Raw genomic sequence first — 21,653 nt, 5'->3', positions numbered from 1 at the left:
GCTGTGTGCCTGATTGTCTGACATATCACTTATTGTAGCTACTGTGCAGCTACCTCCACATATTTGCTACATTTTATGACATTTTAAGGGAGACAAATGTGGCTGAGAAGAAAGGCGTAACAAAATGCCAACATGCTTGACAGAAGAGCTGTAACAAAACACTCTGAGCAAACAAGTAAAAAAAGGAGTGGAGAGAGAAAATAAAGAGTTATATTTAAACACTAAAAGATAATTTGCTTGTTGAAATAATCGTAAACCGCAGGAAATCTCCAACTGTATGACCAGGAGTATTAATATGGGTCTGCAAAGTGTTACGCCCCACCCTTAAAATGGCCCTATGGGGCTAACAAAATTCCACCACTGACCCAAATAGAACACGAAAGACACCTTTTAAAATCATCGAATCCATAGGATTTATTATAACCAACACATCAAATGTTTAAGTATCCATCCTAGCACCTCGTCTGAACCTCGTTACCTGGAGAAGGAAGTGCTTAAAAGCTCCAGTGCAGCAGCAAAAGAGAGAGGCCTCTGGTGTGGGGACTGCTGTGTTTCTGCCTCTCATCCAACTTTTTACTCTACTGAATGTATGCAATATTTTAGTTCAGTGACTAGTTACTTAGAAAGTTCATATTACAGGAAAAATAAATCAACTAATGACTTATGTACTATTATCGATTGTGATACCTGGCCGTATACAAAAGTAATTCATGTTAGCTCCACCTTCAGAAGTAAAAGTTCTTAATATGCACAGCTTGTAAGGTACCTTAGGTTTTGATGGTAATACTTGTACTTTTACTTAAGTAACATTTTGAATTTGTGGGTATTTTTCTGTGGTATTACTACTTTTACCCAAGTCAAAGTTCTGAGTACTTCGTCCACCACTGCAAATGATGTATATTTAACAGTATGCAGAGCTGTTTGTCAGTACGACCACCGGGAGCAGCAGTGAGCTTCCGGCCTGGTGCAGCCAGCAGTATAAACCGAAGAAGATATCGTGCTGTCGTTTTCCCACAATTCCACAAAGAGGTAAGCTACGGTGTGGGATTTATTTTTTTAAAGCATCTACAAACTTATTTGCTAAACCTTTACAAGAGAAAAGGCTTCACGGTCGAGGACTAACCGATGAGTTGGGCGGATGTGTCGTAGGCTTTGTTATCATGGAGTCTGTATCTTTAGCATTAGCAACGGCTAAAAACAATCTGAAAAATCAGTTTTTCTTATATTAGAATTGTATTTATCTTGTTTCTACTAAAGCAATGATATGTATGCAGACTTTAACGCCAGGTATTTTAAATGATAAATGTTGTTTTTACTAAAGACAGGAAACAAAGGGAGCTGTTTTGTACCAATACAACCCCCACCTTTCAGCACCATTTCCTGCCAACATGTATATCATATTTTCATTTTCTAGATACATTTGTACCTCTAGAAAATGTCAGACAATAGTAAAAATGCTCAAGTCCAAGGAGATGTGTGTTAATGTCTTGTTTTGTCAGTCCAAAACCAAACAATATTCTGTTTAATATGATATAAAACAGACACCATAGGGAAGTCTCCATATTGGAGAGGCTGAAAATAGTGTTTTCTGAACAGTTTAACATGAAGAAACATTCTTCAAAATAGTTGTATTTAATTATGTGTCAACTGAATCCTCAATGCAGCTCAACAGCCCTGAAAAGCATAAATGTGAACATGAAAATTATGTTATCTCTGACGGAGGATGTAATCCGTGTCAGCTCTTTCCACAGCATCAGATAAGCAACACCTGTATTATGGCGCTTTTCCACTGCAGGACCTAGCACGGCTTAGTACGGTATGGTTCAGGGCTGGTTAGGCCTTGGTAGGCCAGGCTCACTTTATGCTGCGTTTCCATTAGTTAAGTTACTTATTAGTACTATATACCTTAGTATTAGTAATTATAGTAACGCAGTGTAGGCAGAGCGATCGGCTGTTCGGCGGGCGGAGCAGCGCTGCGTAAAACTGCCTTGACGTCATCTTCAATGCGAACCACAAAACCAAAACATCAGCCGTTAGCTGTTAGCACTCAGAGCTCCTATCTGTTCAGAAACTAGACAAAAGTTAAACAAGTACAAACCACAGACTGTCTGTGTCATGGCGAATACAGTCGCTGGTGTATTTATGTCTGTAGGCCGTTGTTGTGTGTGTGGACGGAGCATATACAAAGTTAGCTTAGCCTGATCGATTCGATCTCCATTCAGAAAACACGCATTTTAAAAGGTTTTTCGCCTGCCGTCTTGTCTGCAGACCGGTATCAGTATGTTGTTACTTCGGCATCATTTTGAAACGTGTATTACAATTAAATCACGGTAAAATATGTTCATTTTGTTGTAGTTGTAGCACTGCGGTCAAGCCAGCCTCCACTTCGGAAAACACAGTCAAGCCAGCATCCGCATTGTTTTGCGGTGCGCGAATATCCTATGCATTACGGTAGCGGTCTGGAAAAACTGCCTTCAAAATAAAAGTGCTTACTCGGTCAATAACAATTTTAGCAAACATATTGAAATATGTACTATATAGGCCTAATGTGATCAATAATAATGTAAGACAAACTATGTATAACTACCACATTATAACTGACTGAATGTAAAACTTAAAGAGTTTCAAAATAAAAGACCTTTGAAGTCTCATATATGAGCTATCATCCCTCTGTTTTTAGATAAGAATAAAACAAAAACCCTCCAGTATCAAATACAGGGTTCCCGCGGAGTCTTAAAAAGTCTTAAATTTGATCATCTGAATTTAAGGCCTTAAAAAGGTCTTAAATATGACCAAAAAAATAAGAAAGGTCTTAAATATGATTTAGAAGGTCTTAAAAATGATGGGATTTGAAAGGTACTTCTGTGTTGCGATCGCGTCTAAAATGTGTTTTGGGGGAAATGTCCGGGCTGCAAAGTAACGGTAATAGCCTTTCAGTTCCCCCCAACAATTTGTATTGAAATAAATCAACATGGAACCAGTAATCACTAACTTTGTTTCCCCCGGCCCCTTAACGGAGAACACCCAGCTAGTAACCTAGCAACCAAGCTTCAGCTAGCGGCAGTCAGAAACTCATGTCTCTTCGAATCTACTTACAAATAAATATGGGGAAGTGTAAGTTCTACCGTATTTGGTTGGAAAACATCGAATTTAGTGCTTGGTTGAAACCAGTGGAGGGGAACGTGTTTGAAGCCTGCTGCACCCTTTGCAAAAGAAATTAGCGTTTGTTTGGCTAATGTAGCGTTAGCTAGTGCAGCGTTAGCTAGTGCAGCAGCTCCCGCAACAACACCGTTGGACCTCCGGGCGACGTTTGGGTCTACGTCAACCCTAAAAGCGGAGGTGCTGTAGTGCAGGGGTAGGCAAGTAAGTTTGGCCGTGGGCCAATTTTTTGCTGAGCCACAAGATGGCGGGCCAGAACATAATCAAAGCCTAATTCAAGGAATTGATTTTGGTAAGAGGGCGCAGCGCCCCTGTTCCCCGGTTCAGAAAAAGCTCTGATATCGCTGATAACCCTCCCCATCAACACTCTGATGCGCAGTCAGATCCGCTGATTGGTTCACTGATGATATAGGCGCCCAATCCAGAGCCTCTGGATAGACCCGCCCAAAGGGAGGCTCGTCGTCTCTAGCCCCATTTCAGTCCCATGTTAAAAGTCAGGGCTATTATCTGTATTTTAACAGACTTATCTTTTAAATTGAGGTGCATTTATTGTTCTCTTCAAAGTTAATTTGTTTCTGAAATTTTAGGGAGGATGGTCCTCCCTTTCCTCAATGGACGAGCCTCCACTGAGTGAGTTATTAACTAGGTAGCAGTGTTATTTAACATACTTTTATTCTGATAAGTATTGTCAAGTTCTCTGGGTTTTTGGCATTTATTTGAGTGTTTGCCCACATTTGAGAGGCTTGAGGGGCAACAGAGGACGCATGGACAACTGGAATCCTTCTTTATTTTATTCTTTATCTTCTTTATTTCAACTTTTCAAGGACACATTAGGATTCTTTCAGGTTGAAAACCTTTAAAAAATACAAAATAAATAAATTACAGCATGTTTTGCTTTGCAATTTATTTAATATATTATAACCTAAATTAATCAGTAACCAAGTATTTTACTCAGCTCAATGTATTTAATAGTTAAAGGGGACCTATCATGCAAAATGCACTTTTGTACGTCTTTTATACATGAATATGTGTCCCCGGTGTTCCAGGGAACTCACCAAGTGTCAGAAAACACAACCCTCTCTATTTTCCTCCATACCCAAATCTCTAAAAAAGGGGCTGCAACGGATCTGATAAAAACTGATCCAGATTTGAACACTGTCCTGACGTCAGGACGGTGGCGCTACGGCTATTGGGCCAACTCTCCACCTATCAGGGGAATGTGGGGTTGGGCCACGGCCGGCCATTGCCGCTCGAAAGCGCTGGAGACGCTGTAGTACATATGCCAGGCCTGTAAGTGGCGCTGTAGTCTGCCACAAAAGCAGCGAAGAAGACTTCCCGCGCATGGTTGCCATGGTTACCCTTCTGTTTATTCTCCGCTGTGGCTTTTGTTCTCCCTCCCAGAGGCAAGCACTGTAATTCTCTCCGGTTAGTCCACCAGCAGATGACAAACACCCACCTCTCCGCCTCTTCCAAGGAACGACCGTGCGGCAGAGTTTCAGTTAGGTTTTCTTTCGCCGGTCAAGATGTCCGTTAAAGTTTAAATCTTCCGGACAAAATTAGAAAAGTGCCGGTCAAAGGTCTTTGTTATTTATTGAGCTTTAAAACAAATGAATAACGACTCTATATAATAATATAAGAATAAAACACGGAGGACGGAGATCTCTTTTTCTCCCCCTCTTCTGACTTGATCAGAGCGGCTCCCCTCTCCTGCAGGGGGGCGTGGTCAGCTGCAGCTCACAGAATCAGCCCCCTGCAAAAACAGGGCTGGAGAACAGCAAATAGAGTGAAATGAGGCATGGCTAAAATGCATGATCTGTTTGGTATTTTGAAAACAGAAACATATAAATACACCTTATATAGGTATGGCCCTACAATATATCATTTAAATATAGCATGATAGGTGTCCTTTAAATAAGTACTTTAATTGACGTCAGTGCACCCCGCTGCCTGATTGTGCCTGTGCTGTATGTCATTCATTCTCAACATAGATACAAGTACAATAAGCATTATTCAGGTGTAGGTAGATTCTCTATTCGGACATTATAGCCTATATGTGCGACTGTCGGTCCGATGTTGTAAAAAAAAAAAAAAAAAAAAAATCTCAAAATATTTTTTTATTTTTTATTCTCAAAATTACGGGCCAAATATTATTGCTGGCGGGCCAACAATGGCCCGCGGGCCGCCTGTTGCCGACCCATGCTGTAGTGTATACGCTAAATACCGTAGTTAAACACCAATCATACAACAGCAACGATGAAAGATTGCAGCCAAGGCAGCAGAGCTCTGAATATAGCTCTTGTTACTCACTCTCTCTCTCACACACACACACACACACACACACACAGGCTGCTCGATTATGGCAAAAATCATAATCACGATTATTTTGGTCAATAATTGATATCACGATTATTAAATAACATTATTCATTGACTTTGAAAACATCCATTTATTGAACTTTAAAACAAATAATAATTTGAACAGTATCTTTTTAACTGTTGATTACCCTGAACGTATAATTCAACTGAAAAACCAATACAAAAATTAATTAAATAAATGATATATTTAAATAAATAATATCAAAATAATAAATACCAATAAACAAGATCAACAAATATTTTGGAGCGCACTTCCACAAGCTACTAAACATATATAAATATGATAAATAAAAATAAATTAGACTAAAATTAATTAGATCAAATATGTCGTAGTGCACTGTCACAACCTAGCAAAGCTAAATAATAGTTTTTTTCGATTATGTTGTTTTTGTAATTGTGGCAGGTCAAAATCGTAATTGCGATTAAAATACGATTAATTGCACAGCCCTAACACACACACAAGCGCACACAGAGACACACACACACTTTTTGGCTAACACAGTTCTGTACTGTTATGCTGTTATGTTCAGTCATTGTTCTTATGTTGAACATGAATACATTTGATTTGTAAGTAATTATGGGACGTATTTCTTCTTTCATAGCAATTTTCCTTCATACTTTCTTGCCGTGAAATAGGTCTTAAATTCTATTCGAAGTGGTCTTAAAAAGGTCTTAAAAAGTCTTAAATTTGAGTTGGCGAAACCTGCAGGAACCCTGAAATACTTATTTCACTTCAGGGTGATAGCAGGACACCCCATATAGTCACTCAAGGAGAATCAGGACAATCTGATGTAGAGTTTCAAAATAAAATACTGTTGAAGTCTCATATGAGCTATCATCCCTCTGTTTTTACATAACAGTAAAACAAAAACTGTCCAGTATCAAATACTTATTTAACTTCAGGGTGATAGCAGGACACCCCATCTAGTCACTCAGATAAAATCAGGACAATCTGATGTACAGTTTCAAAATAAAAGATCTTTGAAGTCTCATATACGAGCTATCATCCCTCTGTTTTTAGATGAGAATAAAACAAAGACTGTCCAGTATCAAATAATAATATCACTTCAGCGTGATAGTAGGACACCCCATCTAGTCACTCAGATAAAATCAGGACAATCTGATGTACAGTTTCAAAATAAAAGATCTTTGAAGTCTCATATATGAGCTATCATCCCTCTGTTTTTACATAACAGTAAAACAAAAACTGTCCAGTATCAAAGACTTATTTCACTTCAGGGTGATAGCAGGACACCCCATCTAGTCACACAGGGAGAATCAGGATACAGGATATAAGGTATATATTGCACATAGTTTGATGGTATTAAACAGCAGCAAGTTACACAATTTACAAAATACAAAATACACACCTTGTAACGGTGTAACTTTACTGGCATTGATCCGGACCAGTGACCTTGTATAAAGTTCACAACTGGACCTTTAATAAAAAAGTTTGAGTACCCCTGGTGTAGTGTATCAAAAACACATATATTTGTTGCAAGTGTATTTAAGAATAGGAAGTTAACATATATCAGTGCCCCTAAAAATATACCTAATGGTATAGGAAATAAGGCGGAGTGGCTTAGGAAAAACAGTCTATGCTTGGCACTCATTAATATGCATTTTATGTCAGTTTCAGCTCATGGAAGATAGTGCATTCTAGGAACTTGAGGGACTCCACACCCACATTTTTTTCAAAAATTAAAAGATTCGAAGGTTTTTTGTCATGTGTACATAACTACATAAAGAAAAATATTTCTAAAGCAATAACCCTCTACAACTTGTCATCCCTGGCCAGCAGATAACTCCCAGCACCATACATTGTTTGATCCGTCGGCTACATTGTACTTACATCGTACATGCAGTGCATACTTTTGAGAATTTAAAATGTATTGTCTGTTCTATAGTGTGCATTTAGATGTAGATACTCTTATTTTACAGTGAATATGGATATTTTTGCTTTAACCTTTATTTCTCTTCTATTTTACACTATATTTTTTCCAATTTTTTTTCGGGGTGATAGCTCATATATGAGACTTCAAAGGTCTTTTATTTTGAAACTCTAAATCAGATTGTCCTGATTCTCCCTGAGTGACTAGATGGGGTGTCCTGCTATCACCCTGAAGTGAAATAAGTATTTGATACTTGACAGTGTTTGTTTTATTCTCATCTAAAAACAGAGGGATGATAGCTCATATGAGACTTCAAAGGTCTTTTATTTTGAAACTCTTTAAGTTTTACATTCAGTCAGTTATAATGTGGTAGTTATACGTAGTTTGTCTTACATTATTATTGATCACATTAGGCCTATATAGTACATATTTTAATATGTTTGGTATAATTGTTATTGACCGAGTAAGCACTTTTATTTTGAATGCAGTTTCTCCAGACCGCTACCGTAATGCATAGGATATTCGCGCACCGCAAAACGCGGATGCTGGCTTGACTGTGTTTTCCGAAGTGGAGGCTGGCTTGACCGCAGTGTTGTAGCCCCCTTGCCAGCGATTCTCTCTGACCATTCAACAGTATTATGTGTTGCTGGCTCTTGTCCTTATCACATCAGCTGCTCGTGTACAGTAAATGCCAAAACTAGAGCACAACTTGGCATATCACTTTGAACAAGAGCTGGTGATGTCCATCCTTTTGGAGTCATTCTTGTCAATCTTCAAAATATCATTATTTCAATCTTATGTTTTAGAGAAAACTCCCCTGCTGGACACTTAAGCTTTTGTGGAGTCTATTTGTATATAACATTACAAGGTTGATTCTTATTATTACATTATATGCTTATTGTGCTCATGAGATGTTGCTATGACTACAGGATAAAAAACACAATCAACCAATACCAAGTTCTGATGGGTTGGATATGAAACGAAGGGTATAGTCATAGAAGAAAGTTTTAGCTTGCATTAGAAATGTTTCAAATACTAAGGTGTAGATACTGTAGAGACAAATGGCGCGTTTCCACTACAGCGCGGAGCACGGTTTAAGAGGGCTGTGACGTCAGCGGCCCGTCTTTGGTTGCGTTTCCACTTGGCCTAGTACCGGCCGGCGGGTCCTAATTCACAGTTTTTCTGGCCTCATAAAATCGCGGGTCTAGGGCCAGAGACAACGAGGCTGAGTCGGGCCGAGTATGCTAAACTAGAGAGAGCATCCCTGGCAAGGGGGCTACAACTACAACAAGATGGACATATTTGACCGTGATTTAATTGTAATACACGTTTCAAAATGATGCCGAACAAACAACATACTGATACCGGTTAGTAAAAACCATGAATTAATGCTTTGTCAAGTCTGCAGACAGACGGCAGGGGAAAAACCTTTTAAAATGCTTGTTTTCTAAATGGAGATTGGCTAAGCTAACGCAGTATATGCTCCGACCGTCCACACTCACAACAACGGCCTATACAGACATAAATAAAGCAGCGACTGTATTCACCATGACACAGGCAGTCTGTGGTTTGTACTTGTTTAACTTTTGTCTAGTTTCTGAACATATATGAGGAGCTGTGAGCTCTGAGTGCTAACAGCTAACGGCTGTGTTGTTTTTTCTGGGGTTCTCTGAAGATCACGTCACGGCTCCGCCTACACTGCGTTTCTATAGATACTACCCCAGTTCCTAAACTGTAATGGAAATGCGCCATAAAGTGAGCCAGTCCTAACGAGGCCCAGCCATACCGAGCGGGGCCGAGCGAGGCCGTGTAGTGGAAACGCGCCAAAAGAGGAGATCACCCTGGCCTTGAACAGTGTGTGCTAAACGCCTATGCATAGTATAATAGATGTTTCCTACTATCTGTTGCAAGCAGCTTCAACAAAACAAATTACGTAGGATAGCGTGACTAGAGTAGGGAGGGAACCTTTACCGGCCGGCCGAATGCTGATTGGAGTTTGTGTTGCCAAGAGACTCGGACTAAGTCTGTGCACCAACCAGGGAGGCCAAAGTCTATCCACGGTCCTCCCCTTCTAGTCTCAACCAACCAAAAATGTACGGGCAATGCCCTGAATAATAAAATGTATGTGCGCAAGAGGTTCAAGGCTTTTTCCGGAAATAGTGGTTATAGACTACAGCTCTGCTGCCTGTGATTTCTATGACCTGACGGAGTCCTTTGCCAAGTGACTACCGGTATATATTTTGCTCTTTTATTAAATAGTTGAACTTAGAAGTTGTTTGCCTTTCCTGGAATAAACAACACAACACCTCATGATTTGTGACCTTGTGTGTTGCAGTGATAATGGAGGCGGATGAGATAGAGCTGAGCAAAGATGAGCTCCGGAATTGGATCAAACAGAAGGTAAAGGTGGACAAGCTGATCAAGTCCGATATGCTGGAGAAATGCATACTGATTCAATCTATGCTGGATCGGAAAATAAAACGGGCTTCCGAATTCCTGAAGCTCTGCGAGTGAGTGTTACAACCAATTGCTACTTATTATTGATACCTATTTTTAAGCCCTTTTAAACATAATCAACCACAGAGGAAACCTTTTTAATCTTTGAGGCCCGAATTGGACGGATTGACAGGAGAAACAACTACAAACTTCAGAATATGAAGGCAGCAACATTTTTTTTTAACACATTTAAATGTGTTCTTAAAATGAAAGACCTCATATTCCAAACTGTTGTAATAAAGAGTGTTTCAAATTCATCCATCCATTCTAAAAACTGCCTATCCTGGACAGATTTTTGGGACAAAGCAAAGTCACTAAAGTAATGTTTTAAAATATAATATTTTTTTATTAAAAATACCTTCTGAGTATTTGAAGTACAGTCAATGTCTGTTCTTTGCTTGATTCGTGTTGTCTTTGTTGTTAATGTGTTCAGGTCTGTGTTGGCACGTGAAGCCATTGTGAGGAAACAATACTCCTTGCTGGGGTTGGAATATAGAGACACTGATTCAGAGGATAATGCTGATTGTGATGAGGACGATAACATAACAAGCTGTGGTAAGATGCAAATTGTTTGTTAAATGAAAATATTCATGCATGATTTGTCTCTTTTAATTGTGAATTGCTTCACCAATAAACTGGCTTATTTTAGTTAGTTTGTTTGACCAGTGATTTTTTTTAAATACTTTGTAGGAACATCATCAACGCTGGAGAGCAGTGCAACACTTTATGGAGGAAATTCCAAAAAACCCTCTTTCAAGAAAGAACCAGTGGTGGTCTTGACCAGACTTTCTGAAAATCAGATGAAAACATTTTGTCCTCCGACGCCTCTGGATGACCACAGTGAAAATGAATCTTCCAGCTACTCGGATTGTGATGTGCTGTGGGAACCAAAACAGAAGTCCGATGATTCCGATTCCGATTCTGATTGTCCCATCTCAAGTAACAGGCCTGCTTCGAAAAGGAGAAGAAAAGGAGATCATAAGAACCAGAAACGTTCTCGAATCAAATCACAACATGGCAGAATTACCGTAGCTACGAGCAACGAAGGGAAGATATCAACACCCCAAGCAAGTGCCAATACCGACGCTAAGAGTGCAGTAATGAACACATCAACACCACCAGCAAAAACCGAAGGTAAGGGACACTAAAACATTAAAATCCCTACCAGTCGGAGGACGTTGCGATCAATGAATAACTTTGAATCCTAATAAATTCCTTGTCATATTGATCCTGTCATGGAAAAAACATAAAACATAAATACATATTTACATAGCTTGTGGTTTATGTACATATTTTCGGCTGACCCTCTAAAGGCCCATACACACCAGGCCGATATCGGCCGTCTTCGGTTGTCTGGCGATGAAGCGTGCCCTGTCGCCCAAAGTCAATTTGGTGTGTCCCGAACCCTCGGCCGTGACACGCCTTATTTGGCCTTTCACGGTCGACACACGGCCGATTCAACATGTTGAATCGGCCGTGTGTCGGACACAAGCTATCGGGCCAAGAAACCACTCTGTTCAGCTAGCAAATGAGAAGCGAAACGGAAGTGAGGGACGTAAACAAACGATTTAAGAAGGCACAGGACAGCAGCTAAACCCCAGCAGGTGATACTTAAAGACATCAAACATAGCCCTTAAATGTCCTCTCTTACCTCCCACACATAGCAGGGACATCTCTGATATCGGCGGGAGCGTCCCCGGCTGTCCTCTGCTGAGAGCTCCGTGATTTGTTTGTCAAGTCTGGTTTTTCATCTCATCGGTTTATTTGTCAGTATAAAGTTGCAGGATTAGTCTCAAGTACCTCAACATTGTCCTTAAGTACAGTGTCTAAGTAAATGAGACTGTCTACTGCTGTTCATTTACCTATTGTGAGTCGCCTCGGATAAAAGCATCACATGGAAATGTAAATTTAGCAAGAAGTGGCCATTATTAGATTACATACATTACTACATTGCTGACTCAATAAACTACACACCCGCCAGAACACTGCGATCATCAGATGCAGGTCTATTAACTGTGATTTTATAGTATGTCTGCACTTTATGTGCTCATTTCATCATTCATGTATTTTTATATTCTAAAACATGTTTTCGATGGACGAGAGTGAAAATGGAACGCACACGCTATTTGTTGTTTGTTTATATCGGTCTGTTTTTCTTCTCTGTCTTCCGGTTGTTGCCTATTTTGAATGACGAATACACACTACCACCGCTTGCTGGTAAGGAGAGTTATTGCCACTCACGCATGCGCAGTTCGTACGTGCTCGGCTGAAGTCTTTGCGGTGTGTTCCAGTGCGACTGGGCCTTAATGCCTTAATGTTAAGGCCCAGACACACCAGGCCGTCACCAGAGAACTCGCCGACACCGACAGTTGCATCGGCGAGTTCTCCTGCGTCTTGGCCATGTGTCGCACTGGAACACACCGCAAAGACTTCAGCCGAGCACGTACGAACTGCGCATGCGTGAGTGGCAATAACTCTCCTTACCAGCAAGCGGCGGTAGTGTGTATTCGTCATTCAAAATAGGCAACAACCGGAAGACAGAGAAGAAGAACAGACCGATATAAACAAACAACAAATAGCGTGTGCGTTCTATTTTCACTCTCGTCCATCGAAAACATGTTTTAGAATATAAAAATACATGAATGATGAAATGAGCACATAAAGTGCAGACATACTATAAAATCACAGTTAATAGACCTGCATCTGATGATCGCAGTGTTCTGGCGGGTGTGTAGTTTATTGAGTCAGCAATGTATGTAATAATGGCCACTTCTTGCTAAATTTACATTTCCATGTGATGCTTTTATCCGAGGTGACTCACAATAGGTAAATGAACAGCAGTAGACAGTATCTCATTTACTTAGACACTGTACTTAAGGACAATGTTGAGGTACTTGAGACTAATCCTGCAACTTTATACTGACAAATAAACCGATGAGATGAAAAACCGGACTTGACCAAACAAATCACGGAGCTCTCAGCAGAGGACAGCCGGGGACGCTCCCGCCGATATCAGAGATGTCCCTGCTATGTGTGGGAGGTAAGAGAGGACATTTAAGGGCTATGTTTGATGTCTTTAAGTATCACCTGCTGGGGTTTAGCTGCTGTCCTGTGCCTTCTTAAATTGTTTGTTTACGTCCCTCACTTCCGTTTCGCTTCTCATTTGCTAGCTGAACAGCTGATCAGAGTGGTTTCTTGGCCCGATAGCTTGTGTCCGACACACGGCCGATTCAACATGTTGAATCGGCCGTGTGTCGACCGTGAAAGGCCAAATAAGGCGTGTCACGGCCGAGGGTTCGGGACACACCAAATTGACTTTGGGCGACAGGGCACGCTTCGTCGCCAGACAACCGAAGACGGCCGATATCGGCCTGGTGTGTCCGGGCCTTAGGCATGGTTGTTTTAAGAGGGAACTAATATTTTACTTTTAAAGTGAAGTATGAGATAAAGAAACACCTAAACAATGACTATTCAGTTTGCTGATCCATCTTCTTTTTGCAATTGAATTGGGTGACACTTAACTCTTATTGGCCCACTCGCAGTCACCTGAATTAATAATGCACACCATAAACATCTATTTTACAGATGGTGGATATTGAGACATAATTTATAAGATGCAACATTTATTCTCTCTTTTAAAAAAATTATATGGGCAACTATAAATTAATTTACCGTCATCAGTTTGGATATACCCTATTATGTTTCTTTTCCACTGACAGGAGCAAGCCTAGAACACAAAGTAACTGTTCCTTGCCAAAAGTCTGACCAAGTTACCGAGACTGCTCCCAGCGCGCCACTAGGAGGGATCAGGGTTACCATGAGTGTCCTGGCGAGAAGGAAGTCCATGAGCTGGCATCGGGGAATAATCCTCGAGGTGTTAGAAAGGGGTAAGAAAAAAAGGAATCTGTCCGGCACAAAAATAAACACACTGCAACACATTCTTCATTTTGACAGGTATTTGTCTTTTTCGGGGCCTTTAATCATGCAGCTGTCTCTAAGCTAGCAGAAAAATTGGTTTGTCAGTGATTATGTAGTACAAATCGATTAAATGTAGTAAACATTCCTAGAGGCAGGGTTAACTTGTACAGCACATTTCAGGAATTAAAGTGCTTTATATAAAACAAGCTAAACATATCATAATACAGGAGTACAAGACAAGAATACAAGTTAATGTTATGTGTAATAAATTAATAGGTATCTGATTTGATAAAAGGGCTTAGGCAAACGAGAAAGCCTTCAGCCATGACCCATCCCAGACACACTGGATGGTTCATAATGAGGCAGAAGATCAGAAATGTATTTAGGCACTTAAAGGTGGGGTAGGTAAGTTTGAGAAACCGGCTCGAGATACACTTTTTGTTATATTCCATGGAATGCTCTTAACATCCCGATAGCAATGAATATCTTAAGTGCTTTGACAAAAAATCCATAAAAGATGTCATCTGTGGAAGCCGTAGTACTGTAAAAAGCACGACCAATCATTTTAGCCGGCCCGGCTAAAATAACTGGATGGCATACCTGCCTGTCAGCCTTCCATCTGTGCACAAACTTATCTCGTGCCCTCATTGGTCATGTGCGCGTTTGTGTGTGTTGGAGGAGGGGCTCTATAAGGAAGTGGCAGATTTTTTCCGGCTGTGTATTTTCAAATTCTAGCTCACTCGAGCTGGTTTCTCCAAAATTACCTACCCCACCTTTAACCAACCAGGGATTTATAACCAACAGTAGTATTTTAAAATAAATGATTTGACAGACACAAAGCCAAGTAAAAGACCTCATGGTGGGAAGAGAAACGGGGTAGGCTAGCCCACTTTTAGTCTTATCACAGTGTTATCTCTTCCATAAAAAGGGAGGTTAACTAACCATCCCACACGAAAACAGAAGACAGTTTCATAGATATAAAATTCAGATTCATTGGGGAAATGTACTGCAAGACCATGGTAGGAGTTCATTGCAGGGTCCCAACATTCACAGAGTGCACAGTTCATACAAGGGTGGTTAAATGAGAATACATTTCATAAATTGCTATAACGGGCTGATTCGAAATTGTATTAATGTGGCTGTTGAAATTCAGGCCTGAGAACCATCAGAGAATACGTCAGTAGAGGGAAATTTACCACAAATGTTAAAACAGTTCAATCATGTACAATGTTTTTAAAAGTATTAGAGCAGTGTAATACAAGTTTAAGCTATCCATTCTCCTGTCCAGTACATGTATTAACTAAGGTATTGCTCATTAAGCCATTTCTGCAAAATCTTCAAGGCTTTTTAGGTAACCAGTATCATTCCATTTCACTAAATAGTGTTTTATACAGTTTGTAAGTAGTCTCATATAACCTGTGACTAAGGCCATGTCCACACTAATACAAATCAAATTGAGTTACATTTTTATTTTATCACGGAGTTGTCCCCCAAAATCAGACGGTTGGCATTGATGGCACCACATGGTCATAATCTGTCCCGAATATGTGAAAACTGTAGACAACTGACTTGTAAAAAATGATTTGAAAATTGCAGCTTAGATGTTAAAATAGTTGTAATGCTTACTGTAAGGATATAGTTGTAGGCCCATAATGAGCAGCCCAATAACAACCTAGATGAGGCGAAATGTAGACGACACAAGTTAGTGTTGCAGATTGCTGACATTGTCTAAAGAGGTTTTTTGCTTTTAATAAGTAATATAGAATAAATAGTATTTAGAATTGTTGCTTTCTTTTTTTCGCAGAAAATGGACGGATTAAATACAAGATCCAATTTGAGAGCAAGCTGAAGAGCCTCGTCTCCGGCCACCACATGGCCTTTGACTACATGCCAAAAGTGGACGGGCTGATTGTCGGCGCTCGTGTTGTGGTCAAGCATCAGACTGAAGAGGGCCAGTTCTGCCCCGGGATCCTGGCAGAGCTCCCAAACAGGAAAAACCGCATGAGGTTCGTGTGTAATGGAATACCTTTGAGGATCAAGTTAAACTTATACCCTTAAGCTACACTATTTCTCACATATCACAGGTCTTTTTTTTCCATCGTTAAAATGTGTTTTACTTTGATCCTCAATTTGTTCCCAATGACTTCATAGGCAAGGCAAGGCAAGTTTATTTATATAGCACTTTTCTGTACGTGACAATTCAAAGTGCTTTACAAAACAAATTAAAATACTTTTTAGGAATAAATACAGTAAAAACACATTATATAATGGCATTTTACAACAGGCAATTACAAAGCAAAGATAATAAAATAATAAAAATAAACACCACAGGTATACAATACATGTTTAAAAGGCATACTGTAGTTCGAATATGAGCAGCTCAATTAAAAGCAGCGGCAAAGAGATATGTTTTTAGTCTCGATTTTAAAAATAGTAAGCGTTTCTGCGGACGTGCATGATTTGGGTAGTTTGTTCCAGATTGTCGGGGCATAATAGCTAAAAGCTAAATAGATTAAAATTGTCAATAAAACCTAAATCGTGAGCTCTGCAGGCGGATTGGAGCCAAGTGTGGAGGCTGAGGATCCTACTGAAATGCCCTGCTCCGCGGGCCAGCGTTGCCATCGGACCTGAGATGAAAACCGACTTTTCACAGCTCCGTAGAAGATTAAAAAGTTTCTCAAAATCATTTTTTGTCAGCTCTGACTGCTGGCGGGCTGTATCATTCGACCCAACGTGGACAATTAGTCGATTGACAGAGGACGGGAGTGAGTGCAGCATATAATTGTTAACCAGTATGTATAATTCTGGAGAAAAGGTCAACTCAGCCATTTAAAAAAAAAAAAATCTTCTTTACCATCTCTAAAAACAGAAGTGGCATTTATCATATTTTTTTATGGCTGTCAAAGTTAACGCGTTAACGTAACTTCTTTAAACGCCACTCGTTTTTTTAATGTGCGCGTTCTGTGACCTTGGGACCGCTCCGTAGTTTGAAAGCTGCATGTTCAGCCCTGCCAGGTGGTTTTCTCGACAAGACCAAAGTAATATGTACCTACTGTCAATCGGAATTATGTAACGACCGGAGTAGGTCAAGTTTAAAATATCACTTTCTGGCCAGGCATAGTGCTGATTCACAGAGACGCACCCCTCCGCCTCGCAAGCAGACCACTCTGGATAGTTTTTGAAGGAGCCGAGTGGACATCATAACTGGTCTAACTGCACTATAGAGGCCGAGTCCTGGTTCTGTGGTACCAGTTACTGTTACAAGCACACTTTATGTATTGTTTTTGTTTGTTTTGTATCAGCCTGTTTTGATCCCAATTAGCAGAAGGGGTTGTTTTATGATGTTGCCCCCATGTGAGGATAGACACAATTACATTGTGTGAGATTATCTGTTTTACGTTTGAAGGATCCAATGATGATTTGAGCTGCTTAAAAAAACAGGGGATGTTTAGTCAACCTTGACAAGTGTTAAGTTTTAAACTACATGTATTACTATCCAATGTTATATTCAATATGCCCATCTGTTTAATGTGGGGATTCAGTTTGCCTAATTTTAGAGCATACTTTGGGGTTATTCTGGAGAAAATTCTGGAGAATATTTATCTTTAATAAACAATTATGTTTATTGTATTGAATAAACAGACATTTTTTATTGTCAAGTTATGATTTGGTTTGCTAGATTGACTCCTGCCTAAACTTGAAAATGGCTTGATTCACTCAAAGGACACACGGGACAACTCAAATTTGAATCCTTCCTCTTTGAGTTATTGTAGATTTCTTTTTGCTTCATTCAGCTTCCTGTCGCATCATTTAGGTTGAAAACCTTTAACACAAAACATACTTTCATTCACTTTAGGCATAACATTTCAATGAAAAACATGCCATACTTAAACAAGCACTTTCATTTCTGCTCTATGGTTTTAAATGTAATCAAGTTACAATTAAACTTAACATTTAATCAAAAGTAAAATCATCTCAACAAAGTAAATTATATTCCAGCATCTTATATTTTAGCTTAATACCTCATAAGACTAGAAATAATAATTCATTTAATCAAACATGTCTTCAAACGGATAAATACATTTACAAATATATCACCAGCAGCGTCTTTGGTCGAATCTTTGAGTCTCCTCTCCTCTCTCACAGTGAATTGTTTGTCCTCTGCTGAGAGTGCATTCCCAGGTGCGTTGCATCAAGCTCATTAAGGCCCCGGCTCCACGAGGACAAATACGGCAAAACGCATCGGAGTAACGCAAATGCAACCGCAAAAAACCTTCCGTCCCCACGCAATATACACCGGATTGTGTCAAGCTCCACGAGACGGCTCCGTTTACATCCAAACGCTGGAAAAGCTGCAGTACATATGCCGAACCTGTACGTGGCGCTGTAACTTCCTCCACAAAAGCAGCAACTTCCTCCACAAAAGCAGCGAAGAAGAATGGTTGTCATGGCTGCACTTCTGTGTATTCTCCGCGGTGGGGGCCGACAGAACCGGGCAGAGTTTTTCGCCGGTCAGCGTGTGTTAAAGTTTAAATCTTCCGGACAAAATTATAAAAGTGCCGGTCAAAGGTCTTCATTGTTATTTATTGAGCTTTAAAACAAATGAATAACGACGATATAATGATATATAATCATCAAATACACAGAGCCTGTCTCTTTTTCCTCTCTTCTCACAGCGTCAGTGTCTGTCTCATGCAGCAGCTGATCCTGTAATGAGTGACCCGACAGTAAAAATGAACATATTTATAACTAGTTTAGTTTGAGAGGTAATTAAAATAGCTAAGGGTGATGATCTGACTTGAAGTGTGTGTTTTGCTCCCGCTGCATCACAGCGGCAGGAGCTGCGTGTCTCCGTCCTGTCAGATTAGACTTCACTCGCGTTTATGTCCATATCGAGATAAAGATAAATAATCTGAATTCAAGGAGGAGCTCCTGTAGATGTTGCACAAAGAACTGTAGCATGGTCAGTAGCGACTGGAGCACGATAGCAACCCTGCGGGGGAGAGGCGGGGCTATGAAAACGAATGACCGTATAGGCGACTCCACGGCCCCGTTGGACCCCCCAGAGCGCTCCGTTCCCAGATCTATCCACCTTTGGACCCGTTGTCGTTTGCGGGGTCTGTTTCTACGTTTCCCTTACGGCCTCGTGGAGCTTAGAGGGCTATACGCATGAGAAATATGCGGATTCAACCCGTTTTCGTCCTCGTGGAGCCGGAGCCTAAATAGGAGACTCACACTCTTCTTTGAGCCACATCTCCAGTGGAACCACAGATCTTAGGCTCCCTGTCACCACCTGCTGGACTGGAGCCAGATTTTGAATTGCCCTTCTCTGGTTCTGACAAAACACTTATAAAGCAATCATATTTGTCCACTCCTATGTTGATAAGAATATCAAAAACATGTAAAATAAATAAGGTTAATTTAGAATAGATAAAAAACGTACAAATAATTTGTGACTAATCGCCAGTTTACTTTGGACAATCAATCCACGACAGCCCTATTTTTTATTTATTTATTTTTTATAAAACCTTTATTTAACCAGATAAAAGCATTGAGATAAAATCTATATTTCTTATGATAACATGAGGATGCATTAGCCAAAGTATTGTGTGATGATGATTTAAGTATCCCAGTAATGTATGTTGCATGTTTTAAATGTATTGTATTTACTTATTTAAAATCTGTCCAGGGACTACAGATGAGAAATAGCCTCTTGGCTAACTCTGGCACATTTACAGAAATGTTCATTAATGTGCACTGTCCCTGTTAAATAAATGAATAAATAAAAATGAAAATCATGTATTTGTTTTCCAGGTTCCTGGTCTTTATGGATGATCACACGCCGCTCTATGTGAACTTACGTAGCCTTCACCTGGTGTGCAGACCATGTAAGTTTGTCTCATTCATTCACATCAACAGATTTGAAGATTACGAGCACAAGTTGGTCTGATCTGAGTCCAGTTTGAGAGCTGTTTGCTGCCTCACTCTGGTTTAGAACATTTGTTTTCACTCTGCTCTATTCAAGTGTACCGGTAATCACCAGGACCCTGAAACTGAAGCAGATAAATGGAATTCAGCCATACGCAATAATTAACCCAAAAATGTTGTCCGTTAAAAACATGTTACCTCTGGAAATATGCGAATAACAATAACTGCATAAGATTCCTGACAACAATGCATGTGCAGCAGTTATTTCTCAACAACTTACCCACTTATTTGGCATCTGTTGCCATCAGCAAGTAGGTTAGCCTGCCTTAATGCTAAACTACGGAGCAGCATTATGATACATTTAACTGATGACCCTCTATGGCAGGGGTGTCCAAACTATGGCCCGGGGGCCAAATGCGGCCCGCGGGCCATTTTGAATCAGCCCTCAGCAAATTAAAAAAGTATAATTAATTATGGCCCACAAATTAAACATCTGCTATTGTACTTCTTAAATATATAATGTTTAAATATATAACACAGTATTAATTTGTTAAATAAATTCAGTGAATTAAAGTTGAAAACATTTTCTAACAAATTGATAAGAAAAAAGCCCAATAACACATTTACATAACAACCTTAAAATATACCCTTCATATTTCCTCTTATAAGCAATCTGAGCCTCCTGTTTTAAGGAATGAGCTGCCAACACAATAAATGAAACCCTACGGAGAGCTGTGTTTTTTCATCAATATCAACCACAATTTACCTACATTCTAACTTAAAACTAAGAGGCAATATACCTCTAGTGAGCGGCCCAGCCCTTCGTATATTTTTCTGTATGTGGCCCTCGGTGAAAAAAGTGTGGACACCCCTGCTCTATGGAGTTAGAGCTTCAAATTTGACACCTGTCAAAACATCTGTTCACGGTACCTACAACTACTCTGTCAGTAAGCAGAGTGACAGATTCTGTCTGTTTTTCCTGTGACAGTGACGGACCCCTTGGACGATATTCCAGATGGCAGCCACAAGAGCTTCATGCAGCGGTATTTAAAGGCCTTGCCTTACCCGCCCCAGACACAGTACCGGGTTGGACAGTCCATAAATGCAGAATTAAATGGAATAATACAGAGGTGTACGGTGCAGACGGTCGACTCCAGCTTGTTTAAAGTTCTCGTTTCGGTCAGTATTTGTGAACATCTTTCTTAAAACTATTTCCAACAGTATTCTTGGTTTATTCTCCCCTGCAATATGTATTTAGATTGCTTGACTCATAGTAGTTTGTGTGTCATCAATCATAGACAGATCAACATGAGGAATGGATCTACCGAGGCTCCTCATGCTTGGAACGCATAATCAAAAGACTTTAGTGTCATCAGATAAGTTGGCGCAGAAGAATACATCTTCTGTAGTTGCTGGTAAATTTGTTTCTTAACCTAAATAAAATCATTATTCAAGTTAATCCTGAGACCTATTTTATCTCTCATGCATTTATATGTCTTGTGTTCTTCAGAATCATCAAAGGCAGCACCCTGATGGAACAAGACGATGATTCTAGTGATTCTGATTTCTCACTCTCAAACAACAAACGGAAAACTCAAAAAAAGAACTCCAGCAGAAACGGCAACAACAATGGTAATTACTGCCACCTACATAAAAACACATTTTAAATGGGCCTTTTCCAGGACATTTCTCTGAAAATCCTGTGACCAGCCATTCATATCTTAAAATCCTTCTAGCTCGTTGGTTTTAATTTACACATTTTTGTTTGTCACTGTTTCAGAACAAGCCCCTATAATAGTATCATCGGCTTTTGCGCATTGCTCCACTGAAACCACCAAGGTCCGTCCTAACTTGCCAGAAAAAGAGGTCGCAGTGGGCATGATGA

General features: G+C 40.0%; 1 protein-coding gene across 1 annotated transcript; it reads left to right on the top strand.

The window, feature by feature from the left end:
• The first annotated feature begins 949 nt into the window (after positions 1-949).
• Positions 950-21,400, top strand: LOC117477941 (histone-lysine N-methyltransferase SETDB1-B-like). Its single transcript, XM_034124761.1, has 10 exons — positions 950-1,029; positions 9,762-9,936; positions 10,356-10,477; positions 10,613-11,056; positions 13,642-13,809; positions 15,645-15,846; positions 19,655-19,728; positions 20,757-20,947; positions 21,067-21,183; positions 21,279-21,400. Exons 2-9 carry the CDS (start codon positions 9,767-9,769, stop codon positions 21,133-21,135), a joined length of 1,440 nt encoding a protein of 479 aa, XP_033980652.1. The 5' UTR covers positions 950-1,029; positions 9,762-9,766; the 3' UTR covers positions 21,136-21,183; positions 21,279-21,400.
• Positions 21,401-21,653: the final 253 nt, after the last annotated feature.

Source organism: Trematomus bernacchii, unplaced genomic scaffold (assembly GCF_902827165.1).
Source record: "Trematomus bernacchii unplaced genomic scaffold, fTreBer1.1, whole genome shotgun sequence".
Taxonomy (NCBI): Eukaryota; Metazoa; Chordata; class Actinopteri; order Perciformes; family Nototheniidae; genus Trematomus; species Trematomus bernacchii.
This window is presented reverse-complemented; position numbering and strand designations above follow the sequence as displayed.

Coding starts and splice junctions, on each gene's coding strand:
- LOC117477941 (XM_034124761.1), top strand. CDS start 9,767: ATGGAGGCGGATGAGATAGAGCTGAGCAAAGATGAGCTCCGGAATTGG. Junction 15,847..19,654: donor AACAGGAAAAACCGCATGAG/GTTCGTGTGTAA, acceptor TTTGTTTTCCAG/GTTCCTGGTCTTTATGGATG. Junction 19,729..20,756: donor TCACCTGGTGTGCAGACCAT/GTAAGTTTGTCT, acceptor TTCCTGTGACAG/TGACGGACCCCTTGGACGAT.